Source organism: Typopeltis vanoorti, chromosome 19 (genome assembly GCF_054136105.1).
Source record: "Typopeltis vanoorti isolate ZY-2024b chromosome 19, IOZ_Tvanoo_1.0, whole genome shotgun sequence".
Taxonomy (NCBI): Eukaryota; Metazoa; Arthropoda; class Arachnida; order Uropygi; family Thelyphonidae; genus Typopeltis; species Typopeltis vanoorti.
Window position 1 is genome coordinate 1468264 of NC_143567.1, and position 26713 is coordinate 1494976.

General features: G+C 35.9%; 1 protein-coding gene across 1 annotated transcript in view; it reads right to left on the bottom strand.

Moving 5' to 3' along the window:
* Positions 1-26713, bottom strand: part of LOC150095815 (phosphatidylinositol 3,4,5-trisphosphate 3-phosphatase and dual-specificity protein phosphatase PTEN-like) — a 248026-nt gene that overhangs the window by 143340 nt on the left and 77973 nt on the right. The window contains exons 5-6 of the mRNA XM_090408810.1: positions 21596-21770; positions 4507-4614 (exon numbers count right to left, since the gene is read on the bottom strand). Coding sequence (XP_090264936.1) covers positions 4507-4614; positions 21596-21770 — 283 coding nt within the window. The remainder of the gene's footprint in view (positions 1-4506; positions 4615-21595; positions 21771-26713) is intronic.

Genomic DNA, 26713 nt, shown 5'->3' on the forward strand with positions numbered 1-26713 from the left:
TATAAGACATTGGTCAGACCACATATGGACTATTATGCTCAGATTTCATCACCTGGTTTTTCATGGTGATGTGGAAACACTAGAGGGGGTCCAACAATGAATGTTTAAAGTAATATCATGACTCTGAAGTATTGGTTATGAAGAACATTTGAGGGAATGTGGATTACAGTTTGATGGATAGGAGGAAAAGTGGAGATATGATAACAATCTTCAAGTTAATTAAGGGATTTTATCAGATTAATACAGACTGAATTATAAAAAGAGTGGATGCTAAGATGGTAAGAATGAGAGGCTATCCCTGGAAGTTGAATAAAGATGTGGTGAAGAATGATGTGAGGAGTAGATTTTCTGCATGGAGAGTTGTTGGTGATTGGTTGCAGAGTGGGCTTCCCACAATGAGTCTGTTTACCCCATAGAAGTTACCAAAATAATATTTCTTGAATAGACTGTAAGAACTGTAAGTCGCAGTTAGAATTAAGGAGGTATAAGTTGGTTGATTAGGACATAATTACAGCAAAGGTCATGCTGTCTCAAGCCAAATTTTACAACAGTCGTCGTCGTCTGGTAGCATCCTCTAGCAAGAGGGTTGCAGCAGATGAGCAGCTCTTCTCCATTTCTCTCTGTCTGTCGCTTCCATCATTCTTAAACCAGTCCATTCCACGATGTCATTAAACCACTCTCTAGTTGGTCTTCCACGTCTTCTCTTCCACTCAACTTTCCCTTGTAATATAGTTCTTGTCGGGTGTCCCGAAGAACCTCTCAGAAGACGTCCTGCAAATCTAGTCTTTCTTTGCATAATATTCTTTAACAGTGTTCTTTCCATCCCAACTCGTCTTAACACTTCTTGATTTGATATTCTTTCTGTATAGCTAATCTTTTCCATCTTTCTATAACACCACATTTCCAATGCATTAATTTTTTCCATATCTCTCTTTCTTAGTGTCCATGACTCACTTCCATAACTTGCAATACTCCAAACTGTTGCTTTAACTATTCCAATTCTAACGCCTATTTTAGTGTTCTTGTTTATTAAAATTCTCTTCATTTCCATAAATGCCGATTTAGCTTTGCCTATTCTATTTCTATAATAAATTTAGTTTAATCCTTTATCTAAGTGTGAGCAAACAAAGTTTGCGCCTGAAAGTATCTTCAGGACTGGGGTAAGGTGGTACAACAACAACTGGGAGATACCGAGATAGGAGTGTTGGTAGCTTGCTCCACCTTTGCAAGGAGTGCCCTGGTGTTGTACCACCTTACCCCAGTCCTGAAGATACTTTCAGGTGCAAACTTTGTTTGCTCACACTTGGATAAAGGATTAAACTAAATTTATTATACTCTAACCAAGTGAAAAATAAACTTTCAATATTCTATTTCTAATGTCCAACTCTGAAGTTCCTTTCTCTGAGATCCAGCTACCTAAATATTGAAATCTTTCCACTTCTTCTAAAATCTTTCCTCCACATCTTATTTTTACATTATCTCCTATTTTTCTACCCATTATCATTATCTTGGTTTTTTTTGTGTTAATTCTTAGTCCATACTCTTTACAAGAGTTTTCAATTCTTTGAATAATTTGTTCTAACCCATTTTCACTTTCTGCCATCACTACTACATCATCTGCATATCTTAAGTTATTAATGATTTATTTTATTTTTATTCCTTCTTTCCGTTTATTTTTATTCCTTCTTCTACATCCTTACAACAGTACTCAAGCTAATAAGGAACAGTAATAAAGAGACAAATTAATAAATATGATATTATGTACAAAAAGAAATTTAAAAAAAAATTAAATTAAGTAAACCAGGTTCTATATATAAATGGAATATATAATCAAATATGTTTATATAAATTATTTTTAAAAATTTAAAAATGAAAAAACTTGATGCAATTTGTCTGTGTCTGATAAGATTCACTTGGGAGTATATGGCTCAGCCAGATCAGTAAAAAATTCATTCCTTTCTCAGGTGAAGTGCTGACACTCCACAAAAACTGGCTATAGCAAAAATACCATTAATAAAATTTTTGGCAAAACTACCTAAAAATGGAAATAAGAGATTAAAGTGAAACCATAGCCATTACATATATTAAAGGTCATCAAATAAAAATAAATAGATTGCCACACAATTAAAATGTTAATGCCATTGTTAAACCTTCTATAAACTCAAGAACATATTTAAACTCCTCCAAATTAAGTGCCCCTCCCCCCAAAATAAAAAGTAATTCTTACTCCTTTGTTAATTATTCTGTTCACCTAAAAAGTATATTAAGAGACCATATTTTAAGAAGTTCAGGCAATGATTAATTTTGATATTACTTCACTATTTACCAATGTACTATTAACTGAAACCCTGGATTTGCTGAAGTCGCACTTCTCCCCCAGATGTATTTGAATCATTTAAATTTACAGTAAATGTAGGTTATTTTGCATGGAAAGGGAAGATATACAAACAACTAGATGGGACAGCAATAGCTCTCCCCCCCCCCTAGCCAATTTCTACACAGAACACTTAGTTTTCTAAGTGTTCTATGTAGACCACTGATTTAGCTGCACTATGTTCACAACGTGTTTGCTAATTGGCCACAGACACATTACATACATTTTTAGGGCAATTAAATAGCCAACACCCAAAAATCCACTTCATAATGGAACAGGAAGTTAATGTGCCCTTCCTAGATACACTAGTTACAGGCCTTCCTGATGGTTCATTATCTTTTTCTGTTTATACAAAACCTACAAATAAAGAGAGATATTTTCACAACCAACCACACTACCATTCAACTCAACAACATGGTATTCTGAAAACACTAACTCACAGAGCCAGAGCTATCTGTTCCAATGACAATGCTCTTACCACTAAACTTGCATAACACTTCTTTAGGCAATGGCTATAATCTCCAAAGAATAGACAAAATACTAAATGCTTCATGAAAAATCGCTCCCATTGCCAGATACACAAAAGACTACAGCCAAAGTATCATTCCATACATTCAGAGCACACCTGAAAAGATATCTAGAGATATCTTAATAAATAAATAAACAAATCAAGATATTTCAAGATATCTTAATAAACATCAGCTCCAAAGAGCATTTAAACCTCATGTCAAATTGGCAACTCTCATCCATCGGATGACAGTTGTCTAAAGACAAGTTCTCTCCTTTGGGGAGAGTTTATCCTTAGATGTATATGAAGTGCCCTGTTCTTGGGTCCAGGAGTATATGAAGTGCCTTGTACTTGTGACCTGGCTTACTATGGACAGACAGGAACTGATGACATCCACCTTAGAGAACATAACAAATATGTTATGGCAAGTTGGGACTAGCAGACCATGTCTTCACACAGGATTAAATGGAAGAAAACAAAAGTGCTACACAGAAGTCTCTATAAGCCAGAGAGACTGTTTTTGGAATCCACAGCAGCTTTAAAACATTCTCCAAATCTCAACAAGTATGGGTGTATCAATTTACCAAACATCTGGGAGACAGTCATTTTAACATCAAATTAATAATACTTCTCTCTCTCTCTCTCTCCAACAATAGATGGCACCAATTAGAACTTTAGTTTTATGCGTTGTCCATTACAATTTTTTAAACTAGTCCCACTGTTAAACCAAATTGTTGCTGTTTGCGTACTGTGACCAATTCCTTTTGTGCTCTGAAGATGCTGGATATAATACCAGCATATTATCAGGAAATAAGTTGCTGTTTTAAGGATACTTGTGACATAAGACTGAATGATATATGCACGTAAACACAAGAAAGATATTTAATTAACCAAATATTTCGGTCTGGAAATAGCAGACCATCCTCAGTGGTATTACAAGAACAGTTTTAAAAAATACAAGTAGAATATTAACAATAGATCGTTAAAAAAAGAACACGCCGCATGATGTTATATCACTAAGTATGAAACGGAATATTTTGAAGTAGAGACATGATTGGAAAAAAAAAATTAATGAGTAATCTTGATTAGACTTTCCCAGATTTTTGATATAGATATACAGTCATTACGATTCAGGTTGGGACGATGGAGCAAGGCCTCCACGCTTTCCATGAACAAACGTTCGAACCTATAACGGGATCTATGTAAGAGGCGAGTCCTGGACCAAAAGATGATGTGGTCAGTTTCAATCCCGTGTTGAGCCAATCCAGACTTTTCAGGTTTGTTGTGAAGAATGGAGGATTGATGTTCTTGGATTCTTTTTTCAAGAGAATGTCCAGTCTGTCCAAACAACTGTGATTTCTCCTATTTTGGACAGACTGGACATTCTCTTGAAAAAAGAATCCAAGAACATCAATCCTCACTATTAACTGTCCACACTATTAAATGTACAACAGGGTTACAATATTTAGTAGGCAGGATGTACATGATAAAAATGAAGATTAAGTTATTTAAATTCAGAATGACATTCAAAAAGTAGAAAGGGGAAAAAAGGATTTTTCATTAATAACTGTGTAGCTCAATTAAGTATTCTTCTCAATTCAATTAAGAGGCATAAAATAAATACTTTTTGATCATGTGTCCTGGTTTCACCATAGTAGTTGAGAGCTTCTTCTGCTGTTTCATACACTCCTTTATGTAGTAAGTAGGCGCAAATCATAACACCAGTTCTACCCTGTGAATAGAGAAACACGCAAAAAACCATACATTAGTGATCTGATTTTTTGGGATGCACATAATTATTAACAAAACTATAGTGATATAGAAACAGAAACAAAAGAAAATAAACTGCATATTTCTTTATATATTTACAAACTACAAAAATCATATTCCCAACATGTTTAAAATGATATTTAACCCTTCTTTCCCCACAATTTTCTTTCACAATAATGTCATTTTTAGTTCTACACCTAAACATTATTAGTAATTCACAAACTGAGATATGATATCTCAATTCAAAAATATTGATAATGAGTAAATAAATATGACTTTTGTACTAACTTTGTTTGTAATACCAAGCGAGTTGTTACTTCCCCTTTCCACGTATCAAATTATTTAATTCGGCAATCTCACTCATGAAAACAATGATGCCTATTCTCGAAATTCATGACTTTTTTCCCCCACTTGGCCGCCAGAGGCTAACAGAATATGAAATTTCATTTAAGTGTAAATTGTAATTAATATAATCATTAATATAATAATGGATTTTTTCATCATCTAGTTAATTTTTTTTTGCTTTGTTTCATTTAAATGACACCATCAATATGGAAATCAAACATAGAGAAATTTATTTTTTAAATTTGGTTACTGACCATTAAAACAACTGTGTAAAGTAGATTTTGTCTAATTTAATAAATTACCATACTGATACAAAAAAGTGCAATGCAGTTTCTGAAAGCTACAATTTCTAGGTATAAGATGGTTCTCATCACCTGATGAGTATAAAGCTCAAAAACTAAATGGACTTTTTTTTAAGTCAGTTATGGTACTACTGTATTTCATTATCAGTGAATGTTGTGAGCACAATGACGTGCAAATGAGTAAGGAACATGACTAATTTTGCTGATAAAAGCAAAGAAGAGTGAAAAAGTAAAGATTGTGACTATGTTGCCTCAAGTATGACAGGAATGAACTGAGAAGAAGGGTCATGATTGCAATGAGTCAATGAGGAGATTGTGCAAGAGGAACAATGCACAGTTTATAGATGTATGGAGAGAATATGATTGACAAAAGGACTGGAACATGCCTAATGAATTGCATTTGAATGGTTTTGGAGTTAGATGTTTAGAGCGAGTGCTGATAAGTAAGCGACTGGAAGTGCATAATCAGGGAAAACAGAAATATTGGGGGGGGGGATGCAGTCAAGTATGGGTTCAGCCACACTTGAGACAAATGAGGATGCAATTCTGAATGCAGTTTGACAGGTTTCAAATCTGAATGGGCTAGTAATGACATTACATAGCCATAAGGCTTGAAAGGGATGTCCAAATGCATGCACACAAATGTTCCGAATGCATCAGAAATAAACAAGTGTTTTTGGCACTGGTCGCCATGACTTTCCAAATATTATAGGCATCAGTGAGACCTGGTTGACAGAAAATGATATAGCTACAGGGATAGAATATAAAGGGCACTCCATTTTCAGGGAAAACAGAGGGAATCGAAAAGGAGGTGGGTTATTCCTGACAATAGCAGAAAAACTTCAAAAAACAAAATTAGAAGTTAAAGAGGAATTTAGGTAAGAGGGAGATGGTGCATTTGAGACAATCTGGTGCAAAATAGATGCTAACAGGAGAAAATTTAGCAAATCAGCACAAGTGCAGGATGAGCAATTATTACGGAGGGAATTCAACTATGAGACAATGATTGGAGGGAGGAAGGGGTGCATGTCATGATGGAAACAGAATTTAAGTTGCTTAGGGTTAATTACCTGTAACAGCATGTTATGGAGGGAATCAAGAGTCTGAGAGCTGGATCTGGTAATAGCATCAGATGTATCCATAACCATGGTAGACACTTTGCCTCTCATCGCGGAGAGTGCCCATGTAGTCTTGTTCTGGGAGGTTGCTAAATACATGAAATTCTCTGTCAAGAGATGGTTTATGTTGCACTATAAAGCTAATAATTATGACAGACTTAAAAGGCATCTTGAAGAAGTGCATTGGCTTGAGAAGCTACAAGGAAAGAATGTAGTAGTGCATAGTAAGTGGTCAGGTATTGTTTGAGAGAAGCTTCTATTAATTAAATTTATATGAAGACTTTATTCAATTAGTTCAGCATAAAAGACCTGATGACTGGATAGATCATATGAGACATCTTTTGGAGGATGTTATTAGTTTAGCTTGTTCTTGTTCGACAGTTGACAGATTTATATCAAATGTTTTTAAGTGTAAAACTTCAAAATCTGCATAAACCAAACACGTTAACAGAGAAAGAGAGAACTTTGTATTGGGTGAGGGAGTGGGGAGATCAAAATTAATTAAAAAAAAAAAAAAGAGAAGAGAGAGAGAGGGGATAAGATATGAAATATGCAGAAACCAACCTATAACGAGTGGAGAATTTCATGGTATAAGATTGGTCATGGTGGTGATTAGTATTTGCTTTAGGTGATTCCCACTATGAAAGGTAAACTACCTGGTGCATCAGTGACATGTATGGGTTAAAATACCCTTCCCCATTTTATTAACTGAATTATTTTTCTTTAACATAATCTGAAAATCTGCCATAAAAACTAAACATGACACTCAAGCCATTTCAGGCAACCAGTAAGGGAAGCAGAGGTCTTACACTGGGAGATGGAAAGGCTTGGTTATTTCAAGTCAATGAGTCTGGGACTGCGGTTGTAGAGTTCCTCTAGATGCTCTGGTTTTCTACTTACAAGCATAAAATTGACCATGAAAACATCTGAGATAGTTACATGTATATCCTGATATACATATCTGGACATTTTTGAGCATGAAGCTTCTTTGCGACTTAATTATGAATAAGTACGAACATACCTATCATTAAGCATGGTCTGACTTGCCCAAGTTTAAGAAAGAAACATACCTTGTTGCTAAAATATAATCAAATGAATTGGAACTTCTCAGAACAGTAATAGAAGGTAAAGTTCCTGGAAAAAGAGGAAGGGATAGACCGTCAGTGAGATGGATGGATGGATGGATGGATGGATGGATGGATGGATGGATGGTGTGTGTGTGTGTGTGTGGAATGGCTGATGTTCAGAGTTGAAGTCTCCAGAAAAATATACAACTGGACTACATGGCAAGGCCTGGTGGCACATTACCAAGCATCGGAGTGATCATACAACATTTGTGGATATCCAGTGAACATATGATGATGGGAATGTGTAGTATGAGGACAGACTGAGAGAATGTAAATTGCAGATCCTAGTGGTTAGAAGGAGAAGGGAGGGGGAAATGATCGACATGTGGAAGTTGGTAAGGGGTAATTACTAGATTAACGTGGATCAGATTTTTCATAGACTAACTGGAGACAGAGGGAGAACAAGAGAGCATCCCTGGAAGATTTTTTTTTTGCATGGAGAGCAGTGGGTGACTGGAATGCAATGCCTGAAAGTGTGGTGAGTGCAGAGACAGTAAATACATTTAAGGTGTGATGAGCTGTCCATGCGAGAGTGGGACCTCCCATAATGAGTCCCTTGACTCCATGGAAGTCTGGTAATAATAAAAATCTTATATCTGCATAATTGAGCCTCCATAGCTTAGTCAGTATAGATGAAGTCCATTAGTCAGAAAGACCTGGGCTCAATTCCTATGATGCAAAGAGCATTTATCAGGTCTTTTTGAAAGATGAAAAAACTTGATGAAACTCAAGTTTTTTCATCCCTCAAAGCAAACTGGCCCCATGAACACACACACGTCCACAGTCATAAATACTTGGGTAAGGAAGACAGTGGGAAATCACCTTGTTTCATAATCACTCCCTAATAAAATAGCATACTGCTATCAAACCAACCATAAATTTGAGGACTTAAACAACAACATCTGCATAATATAAGAAGACATTCTTCTTCTTCTCCTCTCTTCCATCATCTATGTGGATGATGGTGAAGCTGAATGAACTCTTTCCACTTCTGTCTGTCCCTGGAGAGTCCAAATAATTCGGCCCAGTTTGGTGTTTCTTGTGGTGATTTGGTTTTCAGGTCCTCTTTTGTCTATCCATCTAATTCTGGGCTGCTCTTTACCTTCCATCATTGTATACAGGGCTTTAGTTGGCAAATCTTTCTGTTCCCATTCTGGACACATGGCCAAACCATCGCAGTTTTGTTTCTTGGATTTTCCCTATTTTCTGTTTTAGCTGTCTCCATTTCTTAGTCTACTCAGTAGAAATACTCCAAGTAATCTTCTTATCCAACTCATTTCAGTAGTTAATAATTTTTTCTCTTCAGCTTTTTTGAGATTCCAGCATTCACTTCCATAGAGAAGTATTGGAAGGACCTTTGTCTCATAGATTCTTACTTTTGTTCTTGTTCGATGTCTCTTGACTTCTATATTTTATTTAGTCCTCCAAAAGTTTGGGGTGCCTGATTAATTTGTCTGTTTTTATCTTCTGTAATTTCACATTGTACTCAATTACTCCTCCGAGGTAGGTAAAGTTTTCTACCTGCTCTAGATTCTTACTATCAATTTCAATTTTCAGATTGGTGTTTCTTTTTCCTATTTGCATAATTTTGTTTTGTCTATATTAAGGTTTAATCCAAATTTTATACATTCTTCGTTTATTTTATCAGAAATTCATTGTAGTTCTTCCATGCTTGCAAGTAATGCAACAAGAAGATATATTAAATACAAACTTCTATATCTGCTGGCTGGCCTCTCTGTCAATAGTTGTATTTTACAAAAATCTGAAAACAATATGGAATAAAAAATACAGCAAATTCCAGAGAATGGTGACAATAACATTTAAGTGAATGCAAAATACAAGCTTTTTATTTATTTTCACAGCTATTTTTCTTAAGGAGTACCTCTTTTATAATGTCACTGACTTTTTACTCTGTTCCAATTTTTTAAGCATTACTGAAATTTTTGAGACGTAGATACATGAAAAATATAAGGAAGGAATAATTTTGGACATACCTTTGTAGGATGTTCTTCTTTTGAAGCAGCATCAGGCATATAACGAAAAACACTTTTGTATCATTGCTGAAGCATGACAGAAAGGAAAGGGGGGGGGGGGAAGAAATGTGGAGATAGAAAAATGTGAGAGCTTGAATTGTAGATAAAAACAAAAGGTATGTGGATTAAAAATCGAGTTTCCAAGAATGGGCTTAAATTCTTTATGAAGAATTGTGAATTTTAGGGAAAAGGAGAAGGATAGAGTATGATGAATCAAGATTAGGTGTGGGGAGTGTCTGTGCAGTTAGCCTAGTGGTTTTGCGCTTCGCAACCATATGCCTGGGGAAGGAGTGCCCTGGTGAAGGATTGCAGGTCATTTTCCTGCAATCCTGGCAAAGAACACGTGTTTAACTAATCTTTCCTCTCCCATTCAGTTTAAGTGGCTATATCACCTGAGATTATCTCTGCTGACACATTCCTGAATACTAACTTAAATCAAGTTCTTTTCTAATATCCTTTCTTTTAGGCTTGCACGGTGATCCGAATGCATTTTTGAAAATTATGGAGACAACTACAGTGTTTGAATAAAAACTTTAGTTTAATATAACTAAAATCTACATTCGACGTTTCGACCTTTATGTCAAAGTCATCTTCTGCAGCATACAACTATACACAGGAAACAAGCTATACTACAATCAAACTGGTTTGTTAAAGACACTGACCAACCGCTACAACAATTGTTGGCCTGACCTCTGGTGTGGAAAAAAAATAATAATAATAAATAAATAAATAAATAAATAAATAAAATAAAAAATTATACATCAACGCTAGAGTCCTATTATTAGTGTTGTCTACTATATACATATTAACATCATTCCAGCCAGTTGGTACGGAATGGTTTCTAATACTAGCTAAGGATTGGCTAGAGTCCTGACTTATGCTGGATCTTTCATATTAGTAGGCTGAATGTGTGCCATCCAGATCCTTGGAATTTTCATGCCATCTTTGTTGTTGATATTTGGGTGGTTTATCAGGATTTCGCAGGATTCCTTAAATTTCCTTTCGTACCAGATTTTTGTGCGGTATAAGGAGCAGGTGCTTTTCCAGTTGATTTGGTGTAAGGTGTTGAGTGCGTGGTCTGAGAGGCCTGCTTCACCATAATGGTTATACCTAATGTGTTCTTTCTTGCATATAGGGATAGTCCGTCCTGTTTCACCAATGTACGGTAAGTTACAGGTGCAGCGGATGCAATAGACTCCAGGATGATGTGCTAAGGGGAGGAGAGGATCCTTAGAGGAGTTGAATATGGTTTTAAGTTTAGTGGGTGGTTTAAAGGTGACATTGAGGTTATAATGTTGTAAGATTCTGTTGATTTTTTCTTTTTTTTTTTTTTTTCATGGATGTTTGTGGGCATGGATGTTTGTGATTGTCTGTGAAAATACTAGTGGTGACGGTCGGTGGTAGATGCCATGTAGTTGCAGTCAATTTGTGGATTATGAGCATTGTAAGCAGAGCTGTAGAGTGGATGTGCTCCCTCGATGAGTCTTTAGACTCCCTGGAGGTGACAAATAATAATAATAATAATACTCTTTCTCAGGACTCTATTATCTGTGGCCTCCAGTCTTTAATCAAGAGTTTTATTTTTAACCCATCTCTCAGATCCATAAATTAAAATTGGTTTGAACACTGTCTTGTATGCAGCTACTTTAGTGTTTTTACTAATCTCTCTTATTCCATATAAATTTATTCAGTTGACTTCCTACCATAGCAGACCCTTGTCACACACCTAATACCAAACCATCTTCCTGTACCTCCTTCAATTCTAACTGCCGATTTACAGCTCAAACAGAAACTATGTATTACTTGATATAATTCCAGTTTACATCAAATAACTGGAGCATATTGAACAGATTTCCTCTTGCCACCTTGTAATATGCCTTTGTTGAATCTACAAAACTTAAACATAGATCCTTGTTACATTCTCAGGATTTCTCAACTATTTGTCTTCAAGTGAAAATCTGATCCTGACAACCTCTATTTGGCCTGAATTCAGCTTGTGCTCCTCCTCCAAAATTTGGCTTAACTGTTTCTCAAGAAAAGTAGCATAATCTTACCAGGAACACTGAGAAGGGAATTACCTCTATAATTCTTACATTCAGCTTTATTCCCCTTATATATATATATATATATATATATATATACCGGGTGATTATAAAATAACGTCAAGTGTTCAGAGCCCTCTAGCGAGTAATGTATTGGATGAAACACACCAATATTCGGTAGACATACACAGTGGAATATAGGTATTCGATTCAACGAAAAAAAATAGTACCAAAAGTTGCCAACAGGGGAAATTTTGGCACTGCCAAATTAATTTTAGTAGGTGCGACTAATAAATGACTAAATGGCAAATGAGAGACAGCACACATCAATTTTATTACATTTATTGTTAATTACAAATGAGGTTCAATACCAACACCATTCTGATGTTCCAGGAACTTCATATGGTGCATGACATTTTCCACAATGGCTCGTAACATATTGGAATTGATTTGTTGAATCGGAATTGAATCTCACGTGTAACATTATTCGATCTTTCAAAGTTGGAATATCGGGTACATGTCCTTGATACACAATGCTTTTAAGAAATCCCCACAGCCAAAAGTCACAAGGATTGAGATTAGGCGATCTCGGTGGCCATGGCATTGGAAATGCACGACTAATGATTCTTCTGTCAGAGAAATGTTGTCACAAAACACGCAGTACCTGAAGTCCGATGTGGGGTGGTGCACCATCCTGCATGAAGATAGTCAAATCGAGACATTCTCTTTGCTGCAGTTGTGGAACCACAAAGTTCTGTAGCATATTGGCATACCTGTTAGCATTGACAGAACAGGTCACTGGTCCATTTTGGCAATTTTCCTCGTAAAAGTATGGACCGATGATAAAAGATGCCGTAAATCTGCACCACACTTGCGGATTAGTTGCAGCCCAAATGTGACAGTTGCGTGTTAATATCGCCGTTCAAATAAAAGTGCGCTTCATCACTCCATAAAATCTGCCATGGCCATGCATCATCCACTTCTATGTGCGCTAAGAATCTCAAAGATAAGTCGATTCGTGTGGTTGCATCACCAGGGCATAATTCTTGAACACGACTGATTTCATAGGGGTAAAACTCCAACATCTGATGTAGAATTTTCCACACCGTTGTGTATGCGATATCCATTTGCCGGAATATTGCTCGTGCACTGCTGGTACCCTGCACATTCGTCATCTCCTGTTCCACAATAGCAGTTGCAACTTGTTGGTGATTGATTGGTTTGCATCTCCTACCTACTGCACTGCTAGAGTTCCAGTAGTTTCAAATCGCCGAATCAGTTATCGTAAGTTTGTTAAGCTAATCGGTCCATTTCGTAAATTTTTCATACGCCGAAAATCACGAAGACAAGCACTGACATTATTGTTCCACTGAAAATAGAGCTTGACTAACAAAGCATGCTCACGTAAGGTAAGAGGCATTGAAAAGCAGTTCATCTACAAATGATAAGAAATCTCACAGGCTTTCCTTTTATTGCATGATCGCTCACAAGAAACACGATAATGCAAATTCATGCATTTTACTCTGTAAACAGCACCAAAATTTCTCCTGTTGGCAACTTTTGGTACCATTTTTTTTCGTTAAATCGAATCCCCATGTTCCACTGTGTATGTCTACCAAATATTGGTGTGTTTCGTTTAATACATTACTCGGTAGAGGCTCTGAAAACTTGACGTTATTTTATAATCACCCGGTATATATATATATATATAAAAAAAAAATTTAAAAAAAGGGAATAAAGCTGAATGTAAGAATTATATATATATATATGGGGTGCTTAAGGGTCAGAGCTGTATAACTGAGAGGAGACCTCCACATAGCCTTTAAAGCAATGCGGAGAACCGACCAGGGCTTCTGACCTAATGTCCAATCCTCACCTTCTCGTGGTGCAACCTGTTGGGTATCTGCCTGGATTATTGCCAGCTCATCTTCGCCTAATCGAGGATGGGCTGGCAATTTGGGATTTAGGCGACCACATTGTATTCTTATTGGCTTAAACCAATATACAAAATGATGGTACAACATGACAAAATTTCATGCTGGCTGGGGCGTCGCCCAGTTAAACAAGGCCCCCAATGTTTTCGCCAGGGAACCAGGGCGAACAGCAAAAAGTCAGCTACTGGAACAAATCTGAAAGTACACCCCAACTCAACATCACCAGAGTTAAAGATCAGTACTATCAACATAATAAGCCTGAATGGAAAAGAAATGGAGCTAGCTGAGGAATTAGATAAGTACCAGATCGACATAATAGGGGTGAATGAACCAAAAAAGACAAAAACTGGTAAGATCTTCCTGAGCAATAAATACAAAATGTTATATTCAGGCAATGACAATCAAGGAAAAGAAGGAGTAGCCATAGTATTCAACACAAAATACGAGACTAATCTTCTTGATACCAGTCAGTCTCAAGTAGAGTAATGTGGGCAAATACGAGAATGGGGGAAATGGACAATGAGACTTATTTGTGCCTATGGTCCCACAGAAGGTTCTACTAAGGTAGAAGTGGAGGAATTTTTTGAGGCTTTAGAAAAAGCAACTGACAAAATGAAAAAGGAAAAGTTTGTCCTTGTTGGGGATCTAAATAGCAGAGTAGGAAATGATTGTGAGACATACAAAAATATTCTGAGAAAATTTGGAGAAAATAGCAAAGCTAAAGTAATGGCAAATACTTGTTGGATTTATGCTCAGCACATGGACTGGTTATTACTAATACCATGTTCCAACATAAAAATGTGCACAAATTCACTTGAAGAGAAGAGGCAGGGAATAAGAAAAGTCTCAATGACTATGTTATTGTTGATAGTGATCTTTTCTCCCTGGTGCAGGACACCAGAGTGTACTTAGGATAGTCTTGAGCAGGATAAAATTGAATTTCATATTGAAAAGAATAAATTGTAAGAAAGTTTTAAAGCGAATAAAAGTTGAACAGATCTCAGATGTGAACTGTAGACTAAAATACACAAAAATTATTGAAGAAAAAATGAAAGTGTTTGAGTGGAGATTCAGTGGAAAATCTTGAAGAAAACCCTGATTGATTCAGCCAGAGAGGCATGTGGTGAAGTTGTCTGTAAGGATAGAAAAATCAGAACTCCATGGTGAACACAGGAAGTTAAAGAGGCAGTGAACGAAAAGAAGAAAGCATATCAAAAGTTCCTGGCAAATAAGTCAGCTAGTGTTCCCTGGCAAATAAGTCTAAGTGCTCTTAGAGAATACAGAGAGAAATGTAAGAAAGCTAAACACTGTGCAAAACTGGCTATAAAAAAGTCAAGGGAGGACTTTGGCAAGAACATACAAAATAAATATCAAGAAGGTGGTAAGATATAATGGATGTTGTTGAAGAAGGTTAGAAATGGAAGAAAGAGTGCTGTAAAATGAGTTAGAGATGATAAAGGTGACATGAAAACAGGAGAAAAAGATATCCTTGAATCATGGAGTAATTACTTCGAAAAATTGTTAAATGAAACAAGCAGTGACAGCACAGTGGTAAAAAACACTCAACAGGCATATAGTCAGGAATACATATCGACACTTGAAGTAGAAAAAGCCATCAAAGGCTTGAAATGTGGAAAAATTCAGCAGGAGTATTCCTTCCTTGCCATGCCAGTCACCTTTCTTGCCTGAGCCTTGTACTGTTCATGAGTTTGCTGGTTACCTTTCTCTTTATATCCTATCCACAGCATTTTCTTCTTCTGCAGCTTGTGCTTAATGATATTAAGCTTCTTCCTAAGCATGTCATAATCACAAATATAGTTTCATAAATATCTCTTATTGATATAATATTCCTCATGTTTTACAACCTCCCAAGTCAAGACTGCATGGTCACTTTCACCAATTGGAGGCAATGTTTTAACCTTGGCTATGGATAGCTCTTCTGTTCCTGTGACCAGGTCCAATACTCTCCCATCCCTAGTCCTCTCCATCACATGCTGCCTTAAGTAATTATCTCTCAGCAGGTGTATAAATTCTATTTTCTTCCTGCCATGTGATCTTTCTTCCTTCCAGTCTATATCTCCATATGATAATCCCACAAGTCCCACATAATAATCACTTGACCTGTACTCATTGCACTAATTTGGCAATGCATGGCTCCCAGATCATCTGTAAAACCCTCTGCCCTATAGCAACAACCAACCAACCTGTCTCTTATTCTTTTTGTTTTGCAATTCATCAGCAGTACCCCCCATCCTATCTTCCCTGAAAATATTAAACCCTTCACATTCAATCCCTATATCTACTTCATCTGCTGTTAGTGAAGTCTCACTAATGCCTACAACTTTTGGCGAGGTTGCACTAATTAATGCCAAAAACTCCTCCATCTTGTTCCTGATACTTCTGGCATTGGTATATAGAAACTGCAGCATCCCATTAGTCCCCCACCCACCTTTACTTTTTGAAATGACCACACTATTCAATATTTTTGCTTGAGAGACTAGATTTATCACTTGGTCATTCTCACACTTATTAGCTTAATGGGTGCATCCACACAAACTCACTTGCTTCCAAACCCAATTGCTTAAGTTTCCCTGAATTTGCACTTCAGCATGATCAGTGAACAAAGCTCTCCAGACACCTGACACCAAAACTATTTTGATGCAGTCCATCTGCATTTTACAAATCCTTCTTTTCATCAGAGACCACAGATCCACAAATACTATGTCATTCCTTTTGCACAATCTATGTATATACTCATTGGCTATCAATGCCCTCCTCAGTTTTCCTCTATCATAGCATAGTAAGAGACTTACAATCTTCACTTTCTCGCTCTTCAAACAACTCCTTTCCATCTTCTCTCATAGAATACTTCTTGCCTCTCAAATCATTCGTACCAACCAAAACAATCACTTCCTTCGACTTACCTTTTTGCATCCATATGGTGTGGCTAATATCATGAATTTTTGAGCCTGGGAAATCCTATTTTTTCACACTTTTGTTAAGTACTCCCCTGATCACTGAGTCTCCATACATAATTTTCTCCTTAACTTTTTTTTTGTTTTTTGTTTGTTTGGTCAGTCTTTATTATTCCTTTGGATCACCTGCTTCTTTCAGCCCTGCTTAACACTTTCCACTTCTGCAATATGAAGTTCAATTTTATCTTGCTCAACATTAAATTTTGATTACTTCCTAGTATACTCTTGTGTTCTGAACCAGTGGGAAAGCATCACTGTTGTCAATAACATAGTCAATGAGTGTTTTCCTATTTCTTGCATATTCAATCCATGTGAATTTTTGCACATTTTTATATTGGAACATGGTGTTAGTAATAACTACTTCATGTCCTGATCAGTAATCTAGCAAGTACTTACCATTATTATTAGCTTTGTTCTTTTCTCTAAATTTCCCCCAAACATTATTATATATCTGGTAATCATTTCCTTTCTGCATTGATCTGTTTTGATCTCCAAGAAGGGCTACCTTTTCCTTTTTCATTGTGTCAGCTGTCTTTTCTAATGCTTAAAAAAATTCCTCCACTTCTTCCTTAATAGAACCTTCTATGGGACCATAAGCACAAATAAATCTCATTGTCCTGTTCCCTGATATTAGCCCACATAACTTTACTTGATATTGCCTGCCATTCAAGAAAGATTATCCTTATATTTAGTGTTTAATAGTACAGCTACCCCTTTTCCTTGATTGTTATTTCCCGAATATAACATCTTATATCTGTTGTTAAGAGAGATCAAACCTGTTTATGTTTTCTTTGTTTCAGTAACACTTGTTATGTTGACCTGGTACTTATCCAAGTTTTCTGGTAGCTCTATTGATGCTTTCAGATTTTTTTTAGAAAGAAAGAAAAGGATACCAAAGATTTTAAAGATCATCATCAAATTCCTGCCATGTACCCGTAAGGGGTGTACAGGATATGACAGTACTATATGAAAAAAATTACATCGTTACTAAATTCCTATCTACAATTTTCCTCCAAATCAGTCTGATACTTGTCAAGACTCCAACATTATCAGATCTTATATTTCTATCGTCTAAGGCACTTTGTACCATATCAATCCACCTACATCTTGGTCTTCCTCTGGGTCGTTTTGCTGCCAACCTAGCAGAGAACACTTGTTTTGCTAATGTTTCTTCGCCCATTCTGTTTAAGTGACCATACCACCTGAGATTAGCTCTGCTAACACATTCCTGGATGTTGACAATCAAGTTCTTTCCTAATATCCTTGTTTTTAATATGATATTGCCATTGATGCCATTTGTTCACGCCTATAATCTTTCTCAGGACTCTCATATCTGCGGTCTCTAGTCTTTGGTCAAGTGTTTTACTTCTGACCCAGCTCTCAGATCTATAAGTTAAAACTGGTTTGAACACTGTCTTGTATACAGCTAATTTAGTGTTCTGACTTATTTCTGTCTTATTTCATATGAATTTATTCAATTGACTTCCTACCATACCAGCTTTGCTGATTCTGTTGTCTATTTCTATATTTAATTTACCATCTTCAGTAAAAATTGTGCCTAAGTAGCTGAAATGTTTCACTTCTTCCACAGGTTCTCCATTCAAAACACAGTTGATTTTTTCACTGATTCTGCCTATTTTCATTGTCTTTGTCTTTTTATTGCTGACCTTCATACCATATCTATTACAACAGCTATTCAATTTAGTCAGAGAATCTTATAGACTTGTAGCAGATTTATTTAGAAGTATAACTTCATCCGCATAAAGCAAAGAGCTGACATTAGCATCTCCAATTTTGATATCATGTTTAATACCACTTTCCTTCATAATGTGATCCATATAAATAATGAATAACAGAGGGGATAACGTACATCCTTCTCTCACACCAGATTTAACATTAAATCATCTTCCTGTACTTCCTTCAATTCTAACTGCTGACTTACAACTCAAATAAAGACTATGTATTGCTTGATATAATGCTCCATTGACACCATATAACTGCAGCGTATTGAATAACTTCTCTCTTGGCACCTTGTCATATGCCTTTTCCAAATCGACAAAACTTAAATACAGATCTTTGTTATGTTCCCATGCTTTCCCGACTATTTGTCGTAAAGTGAAGATCTGATCCTGACAGCCTCTATTTGGCCTGAATCCAGCTTGTTCTTCACCAAGCTTTTCTTCCACAATTCTTCTCAACCGTTTCTCAAGTATACTTGCATAGATCTTGCCAGGAACACTCAGTAGGGAAATATCTCTGTAATTCTCACATTCAGTTTTATTTCCCTTTTTATATATGGCTACTATGAGAGCTCTACTCCAATCATTGGGAATTTGTCCCTCTGTCTAGGCTTTCTGAACTATGCAGTGCAGCCACCACTGTAAGACTCTTATACCACCATATTTCAGCATTTCTGGTCGAATATCATCTACTACTGCAGCCTTTCCACATTTCAAGCCTTTGATTGCTTTTTCTACTTCGAGTATGGATATGTATTCCTGACTGCATGCCTGGTCGGTGTTTTTTACCACTGTGCTGTCATCACTGCTTGTTTCATTTAGCAGTTTTTCAAAGTAATCACTCCATACTTCAAGGATATCTTTTTCTCCCGTTTTCATGTCACCTTTATCATCTTTAACTCCTTTTACAGCTCTCTGTCCTCCATTCCTAAGCTTCTTCAATAACCTCCAGAATATTTTGCCACCTTCTTGATATTTATTTTCTATATTCTTGGCAAAGTCCTCCCATGACTTTTGTTTAGCTAGTTTTACACAGTGTTTAGCATTCTTGCATTTGTCACTGTATTCTCTAAGAGCACAAACTGAATTATTTGACAGGAACGTTTGATATGCTTTCTTCTTTTCCTTCACTGCCTCTTTAACGTCCTGTGTCCACCAGGGAGTTCTGATTTTTTTATCCTTACAGACAACCTCACCACATGCCTCTCTGGCAGAATCAATCAATGTTTTCTTCAGAGTTTGCCACTGAATCTCCAAGGTTTGATTCCTGTTCTCAAACTCTTTCATTTTTTCTTCAATAATCTTTGTGTATTTTAGTCTACAGTTCACATCTGAGAGCTGCTCAACTTTTATTCGCTTTAAAACTTTCTTACGTGTTATTCTTTTCAATATGAAATTCAATTTTATCCTGCTCAAGACTAAATAGTGATCACTTCCAATTTCAAATCCTCTGTACACTCTGGTGTCCTGCACCAGGGAGAAAACATCACTATCAACAATAACATAGTCAATGAGACTTTTCTTATTCCTTGCCTCTTCTCTCCATGTGAATTTGTGCACATTTTTATGTTGGAACATGGTGTTAGTAATAATCAGCCCATGTCCTGAGCAGAAATCCAACAGATATTTGCCATTATTATTAGCTTTGCTCTTTTCTCCAAATTTTCCCAAAATATTTTTGTATGTCTCACAATCATTTCCTACTTGTTCTATTTAGATCCCCAACAAGGACCAACTTTTCCTTTTTCATTATGTCAGTTGCTTTTTCTAAAGCCTCAAAAAATTCCTCCACTTCTACCTTAGTAGAACCTTCTGTGGGACCATAGGCACAAATAAGTCTCATTGTCCAGTTCCCCATTCTCATATTTGCCCACATTAGTCTACTTGAGACTGACTGCCATCAAGAAGATTGGTTGGCTTTGTATTTTGTGTTGAATACTATGGCTACTCCTTCTTTTCCTTGATTGTCATTGCCTGAATATAACATTTTGTATTTATTGCTCAGGAAGATCTCACCAGTTTTTGTCTTTTTTGGTTCAGTTACCCCTATTATGTCGATCTGGTATTTATCTAATTCCTCAGCTAGCTCCATTTCTTTGCCATTCAGGCTCCTTATGTTGATAGTACCGATATTTAACTCTGGTGATGTTGAGTTGGGGTTTGTTTTCAGATTTGTTCCAGTAGCTGACTTTTCGCTGTTTGCCCTGGTTCCCTGGCGAAAACAATGGGGGCCTTGTTTAACCGGGCTACACCCCAGCCGGCATGAAATTTTGTCATGTTGTACCATCATTTTTTATTTTGGTTTAACCAATAAGAATACAATTTGGTCGGCTAAATCCCAAATTGCCTGCTCATCCTCGTTCGTTCAGTATCCAAATAGATACCCAACAGGGTGCACCACGAGAAGGTGAGGATTGGACATTAGGTCAGAAGCCCTGGTTGGTTCTCCGCATTCCTTTAAAGGCTATGTGGAGGTCTCCTCTCAGTTATACAGCTTTGACCCTTAAGCATCCCGATTTTAAAGATATAATTTATTATTTTCGAAGTATTTTCTGTGCTTACACAATGAGACAGATTATCTTAATGTATAAGATTTTTCTATGTTAGAAATGATTAGATATGTTAGAAATTATTTAAAACTCAAAATTTTCAACTAGGCTAGTATCAACTTTCTCAACTACTCATGCTCATAGTTGACACTTATTTTCTACAGCTAAATTGTATGCCTTAATTTTGCAGTGCTTACGATAATGCAGTTAATTTCTTGTAACATTTTATGAAAATGTAGTAATTTTTCTATACAATCCAGTCAATTCCGCTGAAGCTAAGACCCTTTTGCATCAACACGCCTAATTTTGCTATTGAAAATGGTAAGATTAAACCAAATCTGAGATGACACAAAATTCAGACAAAATCAAAATACCAAATATCAATTTCCATCAGCCACAGTGGACACACAAAACTAATCTATTCTAACAAGTACTTAGGTTTGCTACAAAAATATAAGCACTGGTTAGAGTTGCTAATTAGTTGTCAAAAAATCACATCACTTAAGCAAATGAGGTCTACAATATATTTAATTGCCATTTTGCATCAAGACTGATTTTTCAATATAAAGATTCAAAAAAATTTCCTACCAAAGTCCAAATTTCAAAAAAAAAAAAAAAAAAAAAAAAAAAAAAAAAATCCTATCAAAACCCAAATTTCATAATAAAAAAACAATAATGATAAATTAAATGTAGAAGCAAGGAAAGCTTTAGAAGAATTTTTAGAAAGAAAAGGATACCAACTACAGCATCTATCCTATACAAATACTTAAGATACTTGCCTTTCCTGCTTTGCAATGAATTGCAGCAACATTATGACCATTTTTTTGTAACCAATCATCTACATCTTCACAGAACGGTTTCATTAGTTCCAAACAAGGTGGATTATGATCTTCAAATGGATAATGGGCTACACGTTGATGAAACTTACAAGGATCATAATATCTTTCTGAACACCTGCATATCGAAAAAAAAAAAAAAAATTACAGAGCTAATAAAGTAATGAAAAATTAAAAATTTTTAAGTTTGTTAACCAGATGATCCTTAAATATTATTAAGGATCACAAAAAGATAACTAATATTGAGTCGATTAGTACTAAGAGTTTTTTTATCGGAGCTGATGTGATTTCTAATAACTTTTTTTTTAGGATTGAGTGAACTCCTTGTGTACCATGTCCTGGTGTTTCTTCTTACCAAACAAAACAGTACTCCTTTCAGTGTACACCCTCATTATAAATCCTAAGTTCTCTCTTATGAAAAATCAAATTAGTCAGAATTTATAATAGTGATAATGTTTTTTCCATGTCATAGGTGTCTCAAATTCAGATTTCTCTCTGGTTGCATCAAAATCTTGCATCATCTCTTTTCTGGCTGACTCAACTTCCTGAAGGTGTTGGCAGAGGGCAAAATTTATTTCTGCTAATCGATTTTCAGATCCTGAAAAATTTCAACTTCAGTTTTACAGAGCTTAACTTGTATGCCACACACACACACAGAGAGAGAGAGAGAGAGAGAGAAGATACGAAGATTAAATTTCTTGTAAAATATATTTTTAAAGGTAGTAAAAGATACCTTAAAATCCTGATTTTCTTCTATATACATATCACACGTTTTTCTTTCTGTAATTTCTTTGCAGGACACCCTGGAAGACATGCAAGAGTGTGGTGAAGAGGGGTGGGAGGAGTGAGGAGTAGATATTTTAAATGAAGAACTGTCAGTGAATGGAACACCAGAATATGTTATTAATGTATGGGGTGTTAAGGATTTTAAGACTCAGTATAATAAATATGTTGTCACCTGAATAAACCTCCCATGATGAGTCTGCCAACTCCATGGAGGGTGTAGTAATAGTAATAATAACAATAATAGTATCATACCTTAAATACAAACTTTCAATAATGAGAAACATTTAGGTCAGAAACTTTTTTTATGTTTGTATTTTTTTTTTATATTTGTCCTTAATATTCCTATTTCTAAATTCTGTTAAAGTGTTATTGATCCATTTAGAAGAAATTCTTAATGTTTTTTTTTTTTTTTTTAAATCTTTACAAACTGTATGGATCTTGATTTTCTAAGCTCATATATTTAAGTCTTTACTTCTCTTATTTCACTGTTTTCTTGGAAACTTTGGAAGCAACATAAGCAGTTTGGGCATCATGATTTCCTAGTTTATAGAATTCTTAAAAAAAAAAAAAAGAAAGTTTTCTTACATCTTCAAACAATGACACCTATATTCTTCTAGAAAATTCTTTGATCTCACATGAATTTTCCTTCACTTGTATAAAATAAGACTTATTAGAGTACTATAGTGCTTCCTTGTTATGAAAGTTTGACCTTTAAATATTTAATTTCTTCCTTTCTTTGGTCTACCAATTTAATTTTCTTCATTTCTACCGATATTTTCATTTCTGTTCCTAATCTCATCCTCCTTATCACCTGCTGGATATAGAAGTGAACAGACTGTTTCCTGATAACATGAATTTTGCTCACATATAACATAGCACTAATTGTTATTATTCTCATAATAATTTATTATTCTCAAAAGAAATGACTACTGTTTTCGAAATTCTGTGGAGAAAGTTCCATTGCAGATTAAAGAATATTCGTATTAGTTTCTGTGGTAAAATTAACTATGTTAATTTTACCACAGAAATTATTCTCTGTAAAATTAACGATGCTAATTTTACAGAGAATAATTTTACCACAGAAATTATTCTCTGTAAAATTAACGATGTTAATTTTACAGAGAATAATTTTACCCAAAATTACACCCCCCCCAAAAAAAAAAAATTTGCTTTTTCCCCACCAGTAATGTTCAGTAATACCTTCAGACATATGCTAATATTATGTGACATAAGCAACACATGCTTGTGTCACATAATCTTTTCATATTTTCTATATCAAAAAGATTCAAAAAGATTGGCATTTAGATCTCCAAATTGCTGATAATGGTTGAATAAACAGTAGTGACTTTGATTGAGATAAGTGGTGTTAGTGTCTTGCATGAAATTTTGTTCAAAAACGATGAGTCATTTCTTACAACTTACAGGTATCTATAAAAAAATTAAAAAGTTACATTTCACGTTAAAATGTAACAATCATGCAATGTTTAAAAAAATGCAAGAAATTATATTATATTTAATCCAAGTGTAATCTTCACCTGGATTAAATTTCTTCACAACAAGGCTACTTGTATATAGATCATACAAGTAACCTTGTACTGTCTTTGGAGAATAGAACAATTCTGCACAAAAAGACTACTTATATATAGAAAATACAAGTAGCCTTGTCATGAAGAAGCTTCACATACAAACTGTTTGCTTATGCTTAGATAAAGAAATAAACACGAATATAATTTCTTGGTATTTTAAATTTAATTTATAATCAAGTAAAAAAAAATTTCTACAGCAAGCTACAATCCAGAGTATATGAATAATGTGTTAGATCTTTTCACTACTTTTTGTATGAGATATAGATAAGTCCTGCAATTCTTGAACTTGGTATCTCTTCTGGGTCTGGTTCCCACTGATGACATATGTTCATCTTTGGGCATGATTCCAGGGTCATCCTATAGTATTAATGTACTATAGGTTAAAAATTTTCTCATGATTAGGATTAACATATAAGACATTAAGAAAACTTTATTAATATGGCCAGACAGAATTTTGCATTTTTGTATACTAAAATTGGTGAGAGATCTGAGATTCATGCTTGAGGTTGTACAAAAGAAAACGCAGAGAGGAAAGATAGTGAGTGTGTGTGTGTTACTCAGGTATGATAATGAAGAGCTTAGTAGAAGAGCAGTAATAATGAATAACATAATAGCCAGAATGTGTAAGAAGAGAGGATTGGAATATGTGGATGCTTGGAGGGTATTTGAGGACAAAAAGGAACGTATGTGAGAGACCACTTGCATTCAAATGAGGAAGGACATAGACATCTGGAGAGATTGCTGTTTTCTGAATGAATCGGTGTGTCAATGCAGGGAAAAATTAGAAATTGCAGGGTGGATGGTAGCAGGGGACAACATCAGGTAACACTTGAGTCCAGTGGGGCCTGGAGGAGATAATGATAAATATAGAAGCAGTGACATTTTTGTGATTTATACTAATGCCAGGGGTATCCGGAATAAAGGAGATGAATTGGTGCCGCTGATAGCATCAGCCTGGCTAAAGATTATTGGGATCACTGAGAAGTGGTTGACGGAAGATGATATAATAACAGGAAAGTAAGTAGCAGGGTACAGCATTTTTCGGCAGGATAGGAGGGGAAAACGTGGTGGTGGAGTACCGCTTATAAGTGATGACTTTTGTCCTCTAAAAGTGGAGGCTTTGGAAGGCAGTGACATTAATGGTTTTGAAAGCATATGGTGTGAGGTAGAGGTGGGCAAGACAGGATATTTAGTGGGGGTGTTGCTACAACCAAGGAGTACAGAAGGTGGGGAGTAGGAAATATTTAGGCAGTTGAGCTTGGCAAGTGCAAGAAGAAAGATTGTTATGGGAGATTTTAACTACAGCATTATAAGCTGGGAAGAGGAAAATGCATGTAGTAATAAGGGAATAGAATTTCTGGAATTCGCGAGGGACAAATGTCTTAGGCAACATGTAATAGAGGGAACAAATCCAAAACTCTTGCATTCATTTGAATGCAAGAGTTTTGGATTTGGTCATAGCATCAGAAGAGCTCATAATAACTGAGATGACATCTCTTCCGCCACAGTTGGAGAGAGTGACCATATGGTTTTGACGGGAAGATGAATAGACATGCAGGAGTATCAAAGAAAAGGGAACATTGTGGAATTATAAGGCAGATGATTATAATAGTCTTAGATATCAACTTGGGGAAGTTTCAAGGAGGGAGGAATTGGAAGGTCAGAATATCATTAGTGCTTGGGAAATTGTGAAGGAATATTTGTTAGCAGCAATAGTAAGCTGTATTCCACGAGTGAAGAAGCGGACACAATTTGGTGTAAAGTGGATGACAACAATATCAAACAGGAACTGTAGGTGAAAAAGAGATTATGGAAGAGATATAAGGAGATGGGTAGAGAGCAAATGCATGAAGAATATAAGACTCAGGCCAGGAGAGTGACCAGTATGGTGAAGAAGGCAAAACTGGAATATGAAAAGAGAATGGCACTAAGATCCAAAAAAAAATCCTAGGGAATTTTTTAGATATGTGGCCAGTAGGAGGAGAAATGAATAGAATGGGAATAGAGTGACTGATGCAGAGGACATAGTGGAATTGTTCAATGAGTACTTTATTGGAGTATTTCATCCTGGAGAAGGTTTTAATACTAGAGGAATAGGGCAAGTTTGAGGTTTAGAGGCATAAGAGGAGAGTTTTTTCCAAATATTGAGTACTCTGGATGTCAGTAAAGCTGTGGGACTGGATGGTATTTCACCACAGGTTTTGAGAGAATGTAATGAAGAACTGACAGCTCCTTTGACCTGGCTTTTCAATGAAAGTCTAGCTACGGGAAAAGTACCCAAGGGATGGATGGAAGGAAGGTAAGATAGTGCCATTGCATAAGGGTGGTAGCAGACTGGAGTGTCTAATTATAGGCCAGTTTGTGTGTTATCAGTAGTTGTTAACACGTTCGCTGCCAACTACAAGTATACTCGTAGTTGGTATGTGAGCTACACAAGCCAGCTACGAGTATACTCATATGACGCTTACCGCTGGCAACGAGATTACCCATAATGACCTTGAAGAAGTGAAAATGCTTGTCTTGTGAGCTAGCAGCAAAACTGTGTATACTCATAGATGGTATATGCTCTGCACAAGCCAGCTACGAGTATACTCGTATGACGCTTACCACTGGCAACGAGATTACATGTACTGACCTTGAAGAAGTGAAATTGCTCGGCGTATGGGAACAAACTATGCCGAAGTAGCGT